At 53.2% G+C, this 18,636-nt stretch overlaps 1 protein-coding gene across 1 annotated transcript in view; it reads right to left on the bottom strand.

The window, feature by feature from the left end:
* Positions 1-7,123, bottom strand: part of LOC148217477 (SH3 and multiple ankyrin repeat domains protein 1-like) — a gene marked incomplete at its 3' end in the record, with an annotated part of 40,763 nt that extends 33,640 nt beyond the window's left edge. The window contains 4 exon segments of the mRNA XM_088158596.1: positions 787-895; positions 2,890-2,961; positions 4,280-4,483; positions 7,011-7,123. Of these exon segments, the coding sequence (XP_088014722.1) occupies positions 787-895; positions 2,890-2,961; positions 4,280-4,483; positions 7,011-7,052 (427 nt within the window).
* Between the last annotated feature and the right edge of the window lie 11,513 nt (positions 7,124-18,636).

Consider the following 18,636-nt stretch of genomic DNA (forward strand, 5'->3'; position numbering starts at 1 on the left):
CAATGGGGACAACAGTGGGGACAATGGGGACAATGGGGACAGTGGGGACAGCCATGGGGACAATGGGGACAGCCATGGGGACAACATTGGGGACAATGGGGACAGCGGGGACAACATTGGGGACAGCGATGGGGACAATGGGGACAGTGGAGGGGATTAGGGACATCATTGTGAACATTGGGGAATTTGGGGACATTGGGGAATTTGGGGGATTTGGGACATTTGGGGACATTGGGGGGATTGGGGGTACTTTGGGGTATTCTGGGGTATTTTGGGATGATTTGGAGTATTCTGGAGTGTTTTGGGGATATTTTCGGGGTAGTTTTGGGATGTTTTGGGATATTTTGGGGATATTTTGGGGGTATTTTTGGGTTATTTTGGGGTATTTTGGGATATTTTGGGATATTTTGGGATATTTTTGGGGTGTTTCGGGGTGTTTTTGGGGTGTTTGGGGTATTTTGGGGGGGTTTTTGGGGTGTTTCAGGGTGTTTTTGGGGTGTTTTGGGGATATTTTTGGGATATTTTGGGGTGTTTTGGGGTGTTTTGGGGATATTTTTGGGGTGTTTCGGGGTGTTTTGGGGGTGTTTGGGGTATTTTCGGGGTGTTTTGGGGTGTTTTTGGGTTATTTTGGGGTGTTCGGGGTGTTTTTGGGGTGTTTTTGGGGTGTTTGGGGTATTTTTGGGGTGTTTTTGGGGTGTTTTTGGGGTGTTTGGGGTATTTTCGGGGTGTTTTGGGGTGTTTTGGGGGTATTTTTGGGGTGTTTTTGGGGTGTTTTTGGGGTCTCACCCCCCGAGTCCGAGTCGTGGTAGTTGGGGTCCAGCCCCCGCTCCAGCAGCCGCGCCACCTTCTCAGCCGAGCCGTGCTGAACATAGTCCAGAAACTTCCGCAGCCCCGTCTGGGGACACCCATGGGACACCAATGGGGACACCCATGGGACACCCATGGGACACCAATGGGGACACCCATGGGACACCCATGGGACACAGGGGACACCCATGGGACACCCATGGGACACAGGGGACACCAATGGGACACCAATGGGGACACCCATGGGACACCCATGGGGACACAGCAGGGACACAGGGGACACCCATGGGGACACCCATGGGGACACCCATGGGGACACAGGGGACACCCATGGGACACAGGGGACACCCATGGGGACACAGCAGGGACACAGGGGACACCCATGGGGACACCCATGGGGACAGGGGACACCGATGGGGACACCCATTGGGACACAGGGGACACCCATGGGGACACCCATGGGACACCCATGGGACACAGGGGACACCCATGGGACACCCATGGGGACACCGATGGGGACACCCATGGGGACACCCATGGGGACACCGATGGGGACACCCATGGGACACAGGGGACACCCATGGGACACCAATGGGGACACCCATGGGACACAGGGGACACCAATGGGACACAGGGGACAGCAATGGGACACAGGGGACAGCAATGGGGACAGCAATGGGGACACCCATGGGGACACCCATGGGGACACCCATGGGGACACCCATGGGACACAGGGGACACCAATGGGACATAGGGGACAGCAATGGGGACACCAATGGGGACACAGGGGACACCCATGGGGACACCCATGGGGACAGAGGGGACACCCATGGGACACCCATGGGACACCCATGGGGACACCCATGGGGACACCGATGGGGACAGAGGGGACACCGATGGGGACACTGGGGACACCCATGGGACACCAATGGGGACAGGGGACAGCAATGGGGACACAGGGGACAGTGGGGACAAGGATGGGACACAGGGGACACCGATGGGGACACAGGGGACACAGGGGACAGTGGGGACAGTGGGGTCAGGGGGACAGGGGACAGTGGGGACAGGGGACAGTGGGGACACCAGGGACACAGCAGGGACAGGGGGACATCGAGGACAGAGGGGAGAGGGAGGGGACAGAGAGGACATCAGGGACATGGATGGGGACATCAGGGACAGTGGGGACAGGAGGGACAGAGGGGACATCGGGGACACGGATGGGGACATCGGGGACAGAGGGGACATTGGGGACACCAGGAATATCGAGGGGCATCGAGGGACACTGGGGACACGAGGAGACATCAGGGGACAGGAGGGGACAGGGGTGGTGACAGGGGACACCAGGGGACATGGGGGACAGCAGGGACAGGAGGGGACACGGGGGGACATGGGGGACAATGAGGGGGTCAGGGAGACATGGTGGGGGGACACTGAGTGCGACACGGTGACACCGGGGACATCGGGGACACTGGGGGGACATCGGGGACACTGGGGGGACACTGGGGGGGACATCGGGGACAATGGGGACACTGGGGACACTGGGGGGACACTGGGGACACTGGGGGGACACACTGGGGACACTGGGGGGACACTGGGGACACTGGGGGGACATCGGGGACAATGGGGGGACACTGGGGACACTGGGGGGACATCGGGGACACCGAGGGGACATTGGGGACACTCAGAAGGGGTGGGGCCCGGCAGCGTGGGGGCGGAGCCTTGGAGTAGATGGGTGTGGCCAGGGAAAGGGGCGTGGCCAAAGCGCGATGACATTTGCATAATGGGCGTGGCCAAGGCACGAAGGGGCGTGGCCAGGATGGGGCACGACCGTGGCCACCGCGATGGGCGTGGCCACGGGAGTTTTTTCAAAAAGAAAGGGGCGTGGCCGAAGCGCAGGGGGCGTGGCCAGAGACTCAGAGGGCGTGGCCAGAGACTCAGGGGGCGTGGCCACAGGGAAGGGGCGTGGCCACTTCTGCACAGCACGGCGTGCTTTTGGTGGGAAGGGGCGTGTCCAGAGAGCGGAGGGGCGTGGCCAAGACGCGGAGGGGGCGTGTCCAGGGCCGGGGGGCGTGTCCCACCCACCTTGGTGTGCAGCTTGGCCAGTTGTTTCTCGTCCAGGTTCGTTTGTTTGTACACCCGGGTCTTGTACCGGAACTGGGGGCGGGGTCAGCACGGGGCCACGCCCCCCCGGACGGGGGGACACGCCCCCACCCTGCCCTGACCACGCCCACCCCCGTGGGAAACAACCTGGGGCTGTGCTAAGCCACGCCCACCCCGAGGGGCACGAACTCTCAAGCCCCTCCCCTCTGACCACGCCCCTTTCCCCTTTCCCAATTTAAGCCACGCCCCCTCCCCCCACCAGGACCACACCCACCGTGACCACGCCCCCAAGGGCCACACCCACACCCTGACCACGCCCACTCCGTGTCATTTTACCCCCAAATCCCCCATTTTCACCCCAAATTTTTCCCCCAAATCCGTCCCCCACCCCCTCCAGGACCACACCCACCGCGACCACGCCCCCCCAATGACCACACCCAAACCCTGACCACGCCCACTCCACATCACTTTAACCCCAAATTCCCCATTCTTACCCAAATTTTTCCCCACAACTCCACCCCAATGGACCCCACCCTCTCTAGGGCCACACCCACCGTGACCACGCCCCCAATGACCACACCCACACCCTGACCACGCCCACTCCACCTCATTTTAACCCCAAATTCCCCATTTTCACCCCAAATTCACACCTCACCCCTACAGGACCACACCCACTGTGACCACACCCAACAGGGCCACACCCGAACCCTGACCACGCCCACTCCGCCTCATTTTAACCCCAAATCCCCCATTTTCACCCCAATTTTTTCCCCAAATCCGTCCCCCACCCCCTCCGGGACCACACCCACCGCGACCACGCCCCCCAATGACCACACCCACACCCTGACCACGCCCATTCCGCCTCATTTTAACCCCAAATTCCCCACTCTTACCCGAATTTTTCCCCAAAACTCCACCCCAAATGGACCCCACCCCCTCCAGGACCACACCCAAACCCCGACCACGCCCACTCCACCTCATTTTACCCCCAAATTCCCCATTCTTACCCCAATTTTTCCCCACAACTCCACCCCAAATGGACCCCACCCCCTCCAGGACCACACCCAAACCCCGACCACGCCCACTTCGTGTCATTTTACCCCCAAATCCCCCATTTTCACCCCAGATTTTTCCCCCAAATCCGTCCCCCACCCCCTCCGGGACCACACCCACCGCGACCACGCCCCACAGGGCCACACCCACACCCTGACCACACCCATTCCACATCACTTTAACCCCAAATCCCCCATTTTCACCCCAAATTTTTCCCCCAAATCCGTCCCCCACCCCCTCCAGGACCACACCCACCGCGACCACGCCCCCCCAATGACCACCCCCCACCCATCCACCCACCCACCCAGGCCCCGCCCACCTCCAGGTAGGGCACGCCCTGGTCGAAGCTCTGGGGGTAATCTCGGAGCGGCCGCTCCTCGTCCAGGAATTTGGCGTCGCGGCCGGCGGCCGCGGGCTGGAAGAGGCCGTAGTTGAGGCCGTCGTGGAGGCCCTCGGTCAGGGCACACAGCAGCTGCTGCTTGGCCGCCCACACCGCAGCGCCAGGGTCGAAACGGAGGCACTTCTGGGGGGGAAAAGGGGGCTCGGGTCACGGGGGAGCCCGAAAATGTAACCCCGGGATAGGTAAGGGGAGAGGGAGCAAAAAAATCCCCGAGTTTGGGGAGGTTTTGGTTGGGAAATGGTGAAAAACGGCCCCAAAATGCCCTAAAAAACCTGGGCTGAGCCCCAAAAATGGGAATTCCAAAGATTTTTGGGGTTCAGGTCACGGGGGACCCCAAAAATGTAACCCCGGGATAGGTAAGGGGAGAGGGAGCAAAAAAATCCCCGAGTTTGGGTGAAGAAATTGCTTCAAACGGACACAAAATGGACAAAAAAACCTCCTGGGATGAGCCCCAAAAATGGGAATTCCAAGGATTTTTGGGGTTCAGGTCACGGGAGAGCCCGAAAATGTAACCCCGGGATAGGTAAGGGGAGAGGGAGCCAAAAAATCCCCGAGTTTGGGGAGGTTTGGGTGAAGAAATTGCTTCAAACGGCCACAAAATGCCCCAAAACACCTGGGATGAGCCCCAGAAATGGGAATTCCAAAGATTTTTGGGGTTCGGGTCACGGGAGAGCCCGAAAATGTAACCCCGGGATAGGCAGGGGGAGAGGGAACAAAAAAATCGCCGAGTTTGGGGAGGTTCGGGTGAGGAAATGGTGAAAAACGGCCCCAAAATGGGCAAAAAAAATCACTGGGATGAGCCCCAAAAATGGGAATTCCAAGGATTTTTGGGGTTCGGGTCACGGGGGACCCCAAAAATTCAACCTCGGGACAGGCAGGGGGAGAGGGAGCCAAAAAATCCCCGAGTTTGGGGAGGTTTGGGTGAGGAAATACCAAAAAACGGCCCCAAAATGTCCCAAAAAACCACTGGGCTGAGCCCCAAAAATGAAAATCCCAAAATTTTTGGCGGTTCGGGTCTTGGGAGACCCCAAAAATTCAACCCTGGGAGGGTTTAGAGTGAGAGGAACCCAAAAAATCCCAAATTTTGGGAGTTTGGGGTCAAGAAATTGCCAAAAAATCATTGGGATGAGCCCGAAAAAAATGGAAATCCCAAAAATTCAGGTCTGGAAGTTTTGGGGTTCGGGACCCCAAAAAATCCCAAATTTGGGGACCCCCAGGTGAGGAAAACACTCCAAAATTTTTTTGGGGTGCCCCCCAATTTTTTTGAGGTTCCCCCCAATTTTTGGGGAAAAATTTCAGATTTTTTTTTTCTGGTTCCCTCTCGATTTTTTTGGGGTGTTTCCCAAATTTTTTTAGTTATTTCCCCCCTAAAATTTTAATTTTTAAAAAATTTTTTTTTTTTTTTTTTTTGCTTCCGATTTTTTTTTTGAGATTTTTTTAAAATTTTTTTTTTGGGGCTTTTCCCAACAATTTTTTTGGGGTTTTCCCACTGATTTTTAGGGTTTTCCTCTATTAATTTTTGGGGGGATTATTTTTAGTGATTTCCCAAGAATTTTTATTGCAATTTTTAATATTTTTATTATTTCATTTATAATTTTTTTTTAGGGTTTTCTCCATTAATTTTCAGGATTTTCCCCATTAATTTTCAGGATTTTCCCCATTAATTTTCAGGATTTTCTCCATTAATTTTTAGGATTTCCCCCATTAATTTTTAGGATTTTCCCCATTAATTTTTGGGATTTTGTCCATTAATTTTCGGGATTTTCCCCATTAATATTTGGGATTTTCTCCATTAATTTTCGGGATTTTCCCCATTAATTTTCAGGATTTTCCCCATTAATTTTCGGGATTTTCTCCATTAATTTTTCGGGATTTCCCAATTAATTTAATGATTTCCCATTATTTTTAGGGCTTTCCCCCCATATTTTCCCCATTATTTTTTTTAGGGTTTTCCCCGTTATTTCTTAGTGATCCCCTATTAATTTCAATGACCCCCCCCATTAATAAATTCATTAATAATTAATTAATTTCTCACCGTCTGATGCAGATCAGGTGTCCCGATCCTGAACCATCATTCTGAGCTGGGCATTCTGGGGTTGCCCGTTCATTTAGCGTTATCCCCATTAATAAATCCCTAATAACTCATTAATAACTCATTAATTAATTAATTTCTCACCGTCTGATGGAGGTCGGGGATGCCGATCCTGAACACCATCATGGTGAGCTGGGCATTCTGGGATTGCCCGATCATTGCAATGACTCCCCATTATTAGAGCATTAATAAATCACTAATAACCCACTAATAACTCATTAATAACTAATTAATTAATCAATCCTCACCGTCTGATGGAGGTCAGGTATCCCGATCCTGAACACCATCATGGTGAGCTGGGCATTCTGGGATTGCCCGATCATTGCAATGACTCCCCATTAATAAATGATTAATAAATCACTAATAACTCATTAATAACTCATTAATTAATTAATTTCTCACCGTCTGATGGAGGTCAGGTATCCCGATCCTGAACACCATCATGGTGAGCTGGGCATTCTGGGATTGCCCGATCATTGCAATGACTCCCCATTAATAAATGATTAATAAATCACTAATAACTCATTAATAATTAATTAATAATTAATGAATCCTCACCGTCTGATGGAGGTCGGGGATGCCGATCCTGAACACCATCATGCTGAACTGCGCCTCCTCGGCTCCCGGGGGGTTCCGGGGGGGTCCCCGCGCCCCCCGCCCCCCCCCGGGGTTGGGCCCCTCCCGGGAGCTCCCGGAGTCCGAGTCCCCCTCGGGCCCCTCCGAGCCCCGCCCGGGCCCCTCCTCGTCACTGGAGGGCGGCGAGCGAGGCATGGCCTCACCATAACCCCCTGAAAATAAAATAAAATAAAATAAAATATCAATAACCATCGATAATAGATCAATATCCATCGATATCCATCGATAACAGATCAATATCCATCGATAACAGATCAATAACCATCGATCCAATCCCCCCCGGCCCCTCCTCGTCACTGGAGGGCGGCGAGCGAGGCATGGCCTCACCATAACCCCCTGAAAATAAAATAAAATAAAATTATTGATCGATAACCATCGATAACAGATCGATATCCATCGATATCCATCAATAACAGATCAATAACCATCAATGGAATCCCCCCCGGCCCCTCCTCGTCACTGGAGGGCGGCGAGCGAGGCATGGCCTCACCATAACCCCCTGAAATAAAATAAAATAAAATTATTGATCGATAAATATCGATAATAGATCAATAACCATCGATATCCATCGATATCCATCGATAACCATCGATCCAATCCCCCCCGGGCCCCTCCTCGTCACTGGAGGGCGGCGAGCGAGGCATGGCCTCACCATAACCCCCTGAAATACAATAAAATAAAATTATTGATCGATAAATATCGATAACAGATCGATAACCATCGATATCCATCAATAACAGATCAATAACAGATCAATATCCATCGATCCAATCCCCCCCGGCCCCTCCTCGTCACTGGAGGGCGGCGAGCGAGGCATGGCCTCACCATAACCCCCTGAAAATAAAATAAATATAAATTAATATTGATAAATTATCGATAATAGATCAATATCCATCGATATCCATCGATAACAGATCAATAACCATCGATCCAATCCCCCCCCGGCCCCTCCTCGTCACTGGAGGGCGGCGAGCGAGGCATGGCCTCACCATAACCCCCTGAAATAAAATAAAATAAAATAAAATATCGATAACCATCGATAACAGATCAATATCCATCGATATCCATCGATAACAGATCAATAACCATCAATAACAGATCAATATCCATCTAATGGAATCCCCCCCGGCCCCTCCTCGTCACTGGAGGGCGGCGAGCGAGGCAAAACCACCTGAAAATAAAATAAATAGAAATGAAATAAAGTAAAATAAAATAAAATAAAATAAGATAAAATAAAATAAAATAAAATAATAAAATAAAATAAATTAAAATAAGATAAAATAAAATAAGATAAAATAAAATAAGATAAAATAAAATAAAAATTTTAAAAAATGAAATAAAATAAAGTAAAATAAAGTAAAATAAAAGTAAAAATAAAATAAAGTTAAATTAAATTAAATTAAAATAAAATAAAATAAAATACAATTAAACAAAATAAAATAAAATAAAGCAAAATAAAATAAAATCAAGTAAAATAAAATAAAATGAAATATAATAAAATAAAAATAAAATGAAATAAAATAAAATAAAATAAAATGAAATAAAATAAAGTAAAATAAAATAAAATAAAGTAGAATAAAGTAAAATAAAATAAAATAAAAATAAAACAAAATAAGATAAGATAAAATAAAATAAAAATTTTTAAAAATGAAATAAAATAAAGTAAAATAAAATAAATAAAATAAAATAAAAATGAAATGAAATGAAATGAAATGAAATGAAATAAAATAAAGTAAAGCAAAATAAAATAAAATCAAGTAAAATAAAATAAAATAAAAATAAAATAAAATGAAATAAAATAAAGTAAAATAAAATAAAATAAAGTAGAATAAAGTAAAATAAAATAAAATAAAATAAAATAAAATAAAAATGAAATGAAATAAAATAAAGTAAAATAAAATAAAGTAAAAATAGAAAAAAATAAATGAAATAAAGTAAAATAAAATAAAATAAAATAAATAAAATAAATATAAATAAATAAAATAAAATAAAAAAAAATAAAATAAAATAAAAATAAAACAAAATAAAATAAAATAAAATAAAATAAAATAAAATAAAATATAATATCAATAAACATCAATCAGATATCCAATCAGGATCATCCTCGGCCTCACCATAAACACCTGGGGAATAAATAATATAAAATAATATAAAATAACATAAAATAATATAAAATAATATAAAATAATATAAAATAATCTCAATAAAATATTAATTCAGGATCGTCCTCGGCCTCACCATAAACACCTATAGAGAAATATAAATAAAATAAAATAATTATTAATAAATATAAAATAAATGTCAATAAAATATTAATTCAGGATCGGCCTCGGCCTCACCATGACCACCTATAGACAGATAAATATTAAAAAAATTAAAATAATTATTAATAAATATCAATAAATAGAAAATAATCTGAATAAAATATTAATTCAGGATCGTCCTCGGCTCACCATGACCAAATATAAATATATTGGCTAAAATATAAAATACAAAATAGAAAATACAAAATATAGAATATGAAACCTAAAATCTAAAAATCTAAAATCTAAAATCTAAAATCTAAAAATCTAAAATCTAAAATCTAAAATCTAAAATCTAAAATGAAAAGACAAAAGAAAATTCCCCGGGATTTTGGTGTTGGTGGAATTTGCTGAAAATTGACTCAAAAATCCCCAAAAATTGACTCAAAATCCTCAAAATTCCCCAAAAACGCGCTCGGAATTTCACCAAAATTGCAGAAAATTCCCCAAATTGCACAAAATTCCCCAAAATTGCAGAAAATCCCCCCAAAATTGCACAAAATCCCCCCAAAATTGCACAAATCCCCCAAAATTGCACAAAATCCCCCAAAATTGCACAAAATTCCCCAAAATTGCACAAAAATCGCCCCAAAATTTCACAAAATCCCCCAAAACTCAGCAGAACTGTCCCAAATCTCCTCAAAATCCCCCAAAATTCCCAAAATTTCCCCAAATTCCCCCAAATTTTCCCCGAATTCCCCAAATTTTCCCCAAATTTCCCCCCAATTTCCCCCCAAATCTCCAAATTTTCCCCAAATTTCCAAATTTTCCCGAATTCCCAAATTTCCCCCCAAATCTCCAAATTTTCCCCCAATTCCCCCAAATTTTCCTCAAATTTTCCCCAAATTCCCCAAATTATCCCCAAATTTCCCCCCAAATCTCCAAATTTTCCCCAAATCTCCAAGTTTCCCAAATTTTCCCCAAATTCCCCAAAATTTCCCCAAATTTCCCCAAATTCCCCTCAAAGCCCCCCCAAGGCCCCCCCGGCCCCTTTGCGGGTCCCCGTGCAGAGACCCTCGGGACCCCCAGACCCATTTGGGGACCCCCCAGACCCATTTGGGGACCCCAGACCCATTTGGGGACCCCAGACCCATTTGGGACCTCTCAGGTACCCCCAGACTCCCCCACCAGAGCCCCCAGACCCATTTAGGACCCTCAGCCCCATTTGGGACCCCTAAGGGCCCCAGACCCATTTGGGACCCCCCAGACCCATTTGGGACCCCCAGACTCCCCCCCCCAGAGCCCCCAGACCCATTTGGGGACCCTCAGCCCCATTTGGGGACCCCCCCAGACCATTTGGGACCCCCAGACTCCCCCCCCCAGAGCCCCCAGACCCATTTTGGGACCCTCAGCCCCATTGGGGGACCCCTCCAGAGCCCCCAGACCCCTCCAGGACCCTCACGCGCAGCCCCCAGACCCATTTGGGGACCCCTCCCCTCCTGCAGAGACCCGGGACCCGGGAATTGGGGACAGGGGGGGGACAGGGGGGGACAGGGGGGGGACAGGGGGGGACAGGGGGGGACAGAGGGGGGACAGGGGGGGGACAGGGGGGGACAGGGGGGGACGGGGGGGGACAGGGGGGGGACAGGGCAGGGACAGTGTCCCTCGGGGACTCCGCGACTTTGGGACTCTTGAACCAGATTGGGGGTGGGGGACGGGCGGGACACGGGGGTGGCACCGGGGGGTGGCACCGGGACCCTCGTGTGACACTGGGTGACACTGGGGGGTGACACTGGGGGTGACACTGGGACCCTCACACTGGGTGACACTGGGGGTGACACTTGGAGTGGCACTGAGACCTCTGGGTGACACTGGAGGTGACACCAGGACCCCCGTGTGACACCGGGGGTGACACTGAGGTGGACACTGGGGTGGCACCGGGACCTGTGTGTGACACCAGAGTGGCACTGGGGTGACACTGGGGTGACACTGGGGTGACACCAGGACCCCCCGTGTGACACTGGGGGTGACACGGAGACCTCAGTGACAGCAGAGGTGACACGGGGACCTTTGGGTGACACTGGAGGGACCTCTGGAGTGACACCGGGACCCCCGTGTGACACCAGGGGTGACACCCAAGGTGACATTGGGGGGTGACACTGGGACCCTCGTGTGACACTGGGGTGACACGGGACCTTTGGGTGACACTGGGGTGACACCAGGACTCTCATGTGACACTGAGGTGACACTGAGGTGACACCAGAGGTGACACCAGGACCCCCCGTGTGACACCGGGGGTGGACACTGGGGTGACACTGGGGTGACACTGGGGTGACACTGGGACCTGTGTGTGACACTGGGGTGACACCGGGGGTGTCACTGGGACCTTTGGGTGACACTGGGGTGACACTGGGGACACTGGGGGTGACACGGAGACCTCAGTGACAGCAGAGGTGACACTGGGGTGACACTGAGGTGACACCCAAGGTGACACCAGGAGCCTCACGTGGCACCAGGGGTGGCACTGGGACCTTCAGGTGACACCGGGACCCCCGTGTGACACCATTGGTGACACTGGGGTGGCTCTGGGACCTTTGGGTGACACTGGGTGACACTGAGGTGACACTGGGACCTTTGGGTGATGCTGTGGGGACACCAGGAGCCTCATGTGACACTGGGGTGGCACTGGGACCTGTGTGTGACACTGGGGTGACACTGGGACCCTCATGTGACACCATTGGTGACACTGGGGTGGCTCTGGGACCTTTGGGTGACACCCAAGGTGACACTGGAGGTGACACCAGGACCCCCGTGTGACACTGGGGTGACATTGGGGTGGCACCGGAACCTTTGGGTGACACTGGGGTGACACCAGAGGTGACACCAGAGGTGACACCAGGACCCCCGTGTGACACCAGGGGTGACACTGGGGTGACACTGGGGTGACACTGGGACCTGTGTGTGACACTGGGGTGACACCGGGGGTGGCACTGGGACCTTTGGGTGACACTGGGTGACACTGGGAGACACTGGGGGTGACACGGAGACCTCAGTGACAGCAGAGGTGACACTGGGGTGGCACTGGGACCTTTGGGTGACACTGGGGTGACACCGGGGGTGACACCAGGACCCCCCGTGTGACACCGGGGGTGACACTGGGACCCTCATGTGACAGCACTGGTGGCACTGGGACCTTTGGGTGACACTGAGGTGGCACTGGGGGTGACACTGGTACCTGTGTGTGACACCGGGGGTGACACTGACGGTGACGCTGGGACCCGCGGTCACCATGGCAACAGCGGCCGCTACCATTTGGGGTGGGGACGGGGGGGGAGGGGGGGACAGGACCCTTCCCCCCCCCCAAAAAAATGTCCCAGGTGTCCCCAGGTGACACCTCAATGTCCCCAGGTGTCTCCAGGTGTCACCCAGTGTCACTTCAATGTCCCCCAGGTGTCCCCAGGTGTCACATTGATGTCCCCCAGGTGTGCCCAGGTGTCTCCAGGTGTCCCCCAGGTGTCCCCCAGGTGTCACCTCGATGTGCCCAGGTGTCTCCAGGTGTCCCCCAGGTGTGCCCAGGTGTCCCCAGGTGTCACCCAGTGTCACTTCAATGTCCCCCAGGTGTGCCCAGGTGTCCCCAGGTGTCCCCAGGTGTCCCCAGGTGTCACCCAGTGTCACTTCAATGTCCCCCAGGTGTGCCCAGGTGTCCCCCAGGTGTCCCCAGGTGTCCCCAGGTGTCCCCCAGGTGTCCCCAGGTGTCCCCAGGTGTCCCCAGGTGTCCCCCAGGTGTGCCCAGGTGTCCCCAGGTGTCCCCAGGTGTCCCCAGGTGTCCCCCAGGTGTCCCCAGGTGTCCCCAGGTGTCCCCAGGTGTCCCCAGGTGTGCCCAGGTGTCCCCAGGTGTCACACTGACTGTCCCCAGGTGTCCCCAGGTGTCCCCCAGGTGTCCCCAGGTGTCCCCAGGTGTCCCCCCCGTTGTCCCCCCCGGTGTCGCCGTGGGGGGAGGGGCCCCGGTCCCAAATCGAGGCCAAAACGAGGCCGCCCCTCCCCCCCCGGGCGTGACACAGTTCTGGGGGGGGGAGGGGAGGGGGGGGGCGTTAATTAGGGACAGGGCATTAATTAGAGACAGAGCATTAATTAGGGACAGAGCATTAATTAGAGACAGAGCATTAATTAGGGACGGGTCATTAATTAGGGACGGGTCATTAATTAGGGACAGGGTCATTAATATGGGGAGGGGGGGTCCTGAAATTGGGGAGGGGGATTTTAATTAGGGAGGAATCATTAATTAGGGTGGGTCATTAAAAATGGGGAGAGGGGGTTAATTAGGGAGGGGTCATTAATTAGGGAGGAGTCATTAAATCGGGAAGGGGGACTTAATTAGGGAGGGGTCATTAATTAGGGAGGGGTCATTAATTAGGGAGGGGTCATTAATTAGGGCGGGGGTGCTTAATTGGGGAGGGGGTGCTTAATTAAGGGAATGGGTCATGTAATTGGGGAGGGGGCATCTAATTAGGGAAGAGTTGCTTAATTAGGGAAAGGTCATTAACTAGGGCGGGCTCATGAAATTGGGGACGGGGCGCTTAATTAGGGAGGGGGTGCTTAATTAGGGACGGGGCGCTTAATTAGGGAGGGGGCGCTAATTGGGGACGGGTTATTAAACTGGGGAGGGGGGCGCCTAATTAGGGAAGGGTCACTTAATTAGGGAAAAGGTCATTAACTAGGGTAGGTCATGACATTGGGGATGGGGCGCCTAATTAGGGTGAAGGGGCTTAATTAGGGACGGGTCATTAATTAGGGAGGGGGTTCTTAATTAGGGTAGGGGGTCATGAAATTGGGGAGGGGTCGCTTAATTAGGGAGGGATCATTAATTAGGAACAGGTCATTAATTAGTGGGGGGCTTAATTAGGGAGGGGGCGCTCAATAGGGGAAAAGTCCTTAATTAGGGATGGGTTCTTAATTAGGGAGGGGCCATTAATTGGGGAGGGGGCGCTTAATTAGGGAAAGGTCATTAATTAGGGGAGGGTCATGAAATTGGGGCAGGGGCCCTTAATTAGGGAGAGGTCCTGAATTGGGGAGGGCTCCTTAATTAAGGAGGGATCTCTTAATTAGGGAGGGGTCCTTAATTAGGGAGGGGCCTTAGATTGGGGAGGGGTCCTTAATTACGGAGGAGTCTTTAATTAGGGAGGGGTCTCCTAATTAGGGAGGGGTCCTTAATTAAGGACGGCTCCGTTATTAGGGGGGGGGGTCACAAAAAGGGGGGGGGGGGTCCTTAATTAAGAAGCGACCTCTTAATTGGGGAGGGGTCACGAGCCGGGGGGAGGGGGGGGAGGAGCCTGAAATTGGGGGGAGGGGGTCGGCAATGAGGGAAGGGGTCGCGAAATGGGGGGGGGGGGAGGGGTCCCCCGAAATGTGGGGGAGGGGGGCGGGGCTTGGCCCCCTCCCCCTTTTTGCTCGCCCATCCCCCCCCCACGTGTCACTGCAGCGACCCCTCCCCCCCCCTCCCCATTTGCACGCGCGCCCCTCCCCCTTCCCGCACGCCCCCTCCCCCAATTTTTGCACGCAGCCCCCCCCCTCCCCCCCCCCCCTCCACGTGCCTCCCGCCCCCCTCCCCCACCCTCACACGCCCCCTCCCCCCTCCCCCCCCCCCCACTCATTCCCACGGCCCCATTCCACCCCTCCCCCACCCCCTCCCCCGGCGCGCGGCCCCGTTTCCACGACCCCTCCCCCCCCTCCCCAAATCCGCCGCGACCCCTCCCCAAATTCCGCCATCGCCCCCCCCCCCACCCACCCCCCCCGCCGCCCCCTCCCCCTCCCCACATCCCCGATTCTCCATCCTCCCCTCCCCCACCCTCCCCACGCCGCCCACCCCCCTCCTCATCCCCGTCCCCCTCCCCCTCCCCAGGTGCGCGACCCCTCCCCAGGTGAGGCCGGAGCCTCCCCCACCCCCTCCCCCCCCCGCCAGGTGTGCGGGCTCCCCTCCCCTCCCCCCCCCCCGTTCCCGGTACCTGCCGGGGCTCCGCGAGCGGCGGGGGCGGCCGAGAACGGCGGAGCCGGAGCGGCGGCGGCGGCCACGCCCACCCCCGGCCACGCCCACCCGGCCCCGGCCACGCCCACCCCGCCGCGATCGCCCAATGGGAGCGGCGCTGGGGCGAGGACACGCCCCTGGCCACGCCCAATGGGAGGGGGGGATGGCGAGGGGTGGGGTGGGGAGGCCACGCCCAGACGGCGAAGCCACGCCCACGGAGTGGAAGAGGGGGGGGGCACGCCCTGAGTGGGGTGGGAGAGGCCACGCCCACCCAAAGCCACGCCCACCCCGCAAAAGCCACGCCCTCAGCAAGGCCAAGGACGTGTCCGGAGTGGGGTGGGGAAGCCACGCCCACCCCACAAAGCCACGCCCCCTGTGTAGCCGAGGACACGCCCAGGATGGCGAAGCCACGCCCACACGGAAAAGCCACGCCCCAGAGTGGCTGACGACACGCCCAGAATGGAGGGGGAGGCCACGCCCTCCCCACAAAGCCACGCCCCCCGAGTGCCAAAGGTTACGCCCACAGGTGGGTAAAGAAAGCCACGCCCACAGGTTAAACCACGCCCCCAGAGTGGAGGGGGGCCCACCCAGAGTGGGGAGACCACGCCCACATCACGAAACCACGCCCATCCTACAAAACCACGCCCCCCCGATGGTGGAGGTGACACGCCCACCTGGCAAAGCCACGCCCCCAGAGTGGCTGAGGGTGCCCTCAGAATGGGGAAGCCACGCCCACCCCCCCAAGAAGCCACGCCCCCGGGCCTTTAGGACACAGAGGGGGAAGCCACACCCACCCCGTAAAGCCACGCCCCCTGGATGGCTGTGGACACGCCCCCAAGCCGCTGAGGACACGCCCAGAATGGAGTGGGAAGGCCACGCCCTCTCATCAAAGCCACGCCCCCAATCGACAAGGGCACACCCACTCGATGGGGTGAAGCCACACCCTCCCCACAAAGCCACGCCCACCCCGGCAAAAGCCACACCCACCCCCCCCCTTAGGACACACAGAGACGGGTGTGGGGAGGCCACGCCCACCCCGAAGCCACACCCCCGAGCATCTTGGGACACGCCCACCCGGCAAAGCCACGCCCCCAGACTGGCAAGGACACACCCAGAATGGGGCTGCGAAGCCACGCCCACACAAAAAAAGCCACACCCCCGGAGGAGCTGAGGACACGCCCATAAAGCGGCATCACCATATAAGGGCAGGCCACGCCCACCACAGCCCCAAGGGTGGGGTGCACACAGGCCACGCCCACAGCCACGCCCACCACCCAGAACTGCGGAAGGCCACGCCCCTCTGCAAAAGCCACGCCCCCTCTATGAGGCCACGCCCCCGCTTTCATGGGGGCAAACTGGGAGCGAATGGGACTCATGAATATTAATGAGCTATGGTCACCGGCAGCCGAGCCCTCCTAATTAATTAATTATTCGTGGCCAATTATAAATATTAATAAGCCAGTAATTTTAATCGCCCCGGCTTCATGAATGGCAATTAGCAGATTGCCTAATGAACTTCTCATTATTGTCAGCGACTATAACGACGAATGGTGAATTAGGAATCATAATTATGAATATTAATGAGCCAGCTGGCGATTATTAATTAACCCTACTTCATTTTGGCGCACCTGGCTCATGAATATTAATGAGTTGGCCATAATCGTGTGAATATTAATCAGTCTGCCCATCATTAGCGTTAATTAGCGGCACATGACCCCGCCCTGCCTCGTTACGAATATTAACGAGCTGTCACGTGGTACGCCTTGCCCCTCATTAATATTCACGGATTGTTTGTTAATTAGAGCTGCCTTGCATTTGGACGTGCAGGGGTGTGTGGCCACGCCCCCTCATTAATATTAATGAGGGGATAGCAAAAGAGGGTGGAGTGGGCGTGGCCAGAGAAAATGGGCGTGGTTTAGAGGGGCGGCGCTTATGACTCCATATACGGCTATTGAGTGGGAGTGGCTTTACGGCAGCGGGTGTGGCTTTACGGCAGGGGGTGTGGTTACACAGCAGTGGGTGTGGCTTTACGGCAGTGGGTGTGGCTTTACGGCAGGGGGTGTGGCTTTACGGCAGGGGGTGTGGTTACACAGCAGTGGGTGTGGCTTTACGGCAGTGGGTGTGGCTTTACGGCAGGGGGTGTGGCTTTACGCGGGGTGTGGCTTTACGACAGGGGGTGTGGTTACACGGCAGTGGGTGTGGCTTTACGGCAGCGGGTGTGGCTTTACGGCAGGGGGTGTGGCTTTACGGCAGGGGGTGTGGCTTTACGGCGGGGGCCGTGCCCGCTTGCAGCGCCATCTTGCGGCGCGCCGCCGCCATCTTGCGCAGCCGCAGCTGCGCCGCCGGCCCCGGGCCGCCAGGGGGCGCCGCCGGACCCCGCTCTCCCCTCACGCCGGGAACCCCCAAAAAGACCCCAAAAATACCCCAAAACACCCAAAAAACACCCTCAGGACCCCCAAAACAACCCAAAAAACACCCTCAGGACCCCCAAAACACCGCCACACGACACCCCCGGGACCCCCCTTGGAGCACAGGTGAGACATCCCCAAATCCCCTCCCCGGGACAGCTCTCGGGACCCCCCGAAATTAACCCCAAAACCCCCCAAAAATATCCCCGGGACCCCCTTGGGAGCACAGGTGAGACATCCCCAAACCCCTCCCCGGGACCCCCCCAAATCTCCCCAAAATCCCCCTGGGACCCCCCAAATCTCCCTAAAATCCCCGCAAAAATTCCCGAGATCCCACTGGGGACCCCACTTGGGACACCCCGAAATCCACCTGGGACCCTCCCCCAAATTCTCCCCAAATTCCCCTTGGGACCCTCTGAAATCCCCCCCCCAAATCCCCCCGAGATCCCCCCTGGGACCCCAAAATCGCCCCAAAATTCCCCCGGGACCCCAAATCCCCCCCAAAATCCCCCCTGAGATCCCCCTGGGATCCTCCCCCCCCCTAAAAATAATATCGGTCAATTAATAATATAAATATAAATATAAATATAAATATAAATATAAATATAAATATAAATATAAATGTAAATTTATGCTAATTTGGCAGTTGATGTTAACTATGTTAATTTTCTAATTTAATTTTTATCTACAAAGCTTTTATTTATAATTCAGGAAACGTAATTTTTACACCTGAGGTATTGACAGAAATCTATTAATGATGATTAATAAATGTATAAAGTATATTAATAGCCCGCTAATTAGCAAATCCGTGTAATTATATATCGTTTATTTTAATAAAAATTATTTATATAGATTTATTTATATAAAATACACTC

Source organism: Sturnus vulgaris, unplaced genomic scaffold (genome assembly GCF_052056855.1).
Source record: "Sturnus vulgaris isolate bStuVul1 unplaced genomic scaffold, bStuVul1.hap1 Scaffold_821, whole genome shotgun sequence".
NCBI lineage: Eukaryota > Metazoa > Chordata > Aves > Passeriformes > Sturnidae > Sturnus > Sturnus vulgaris.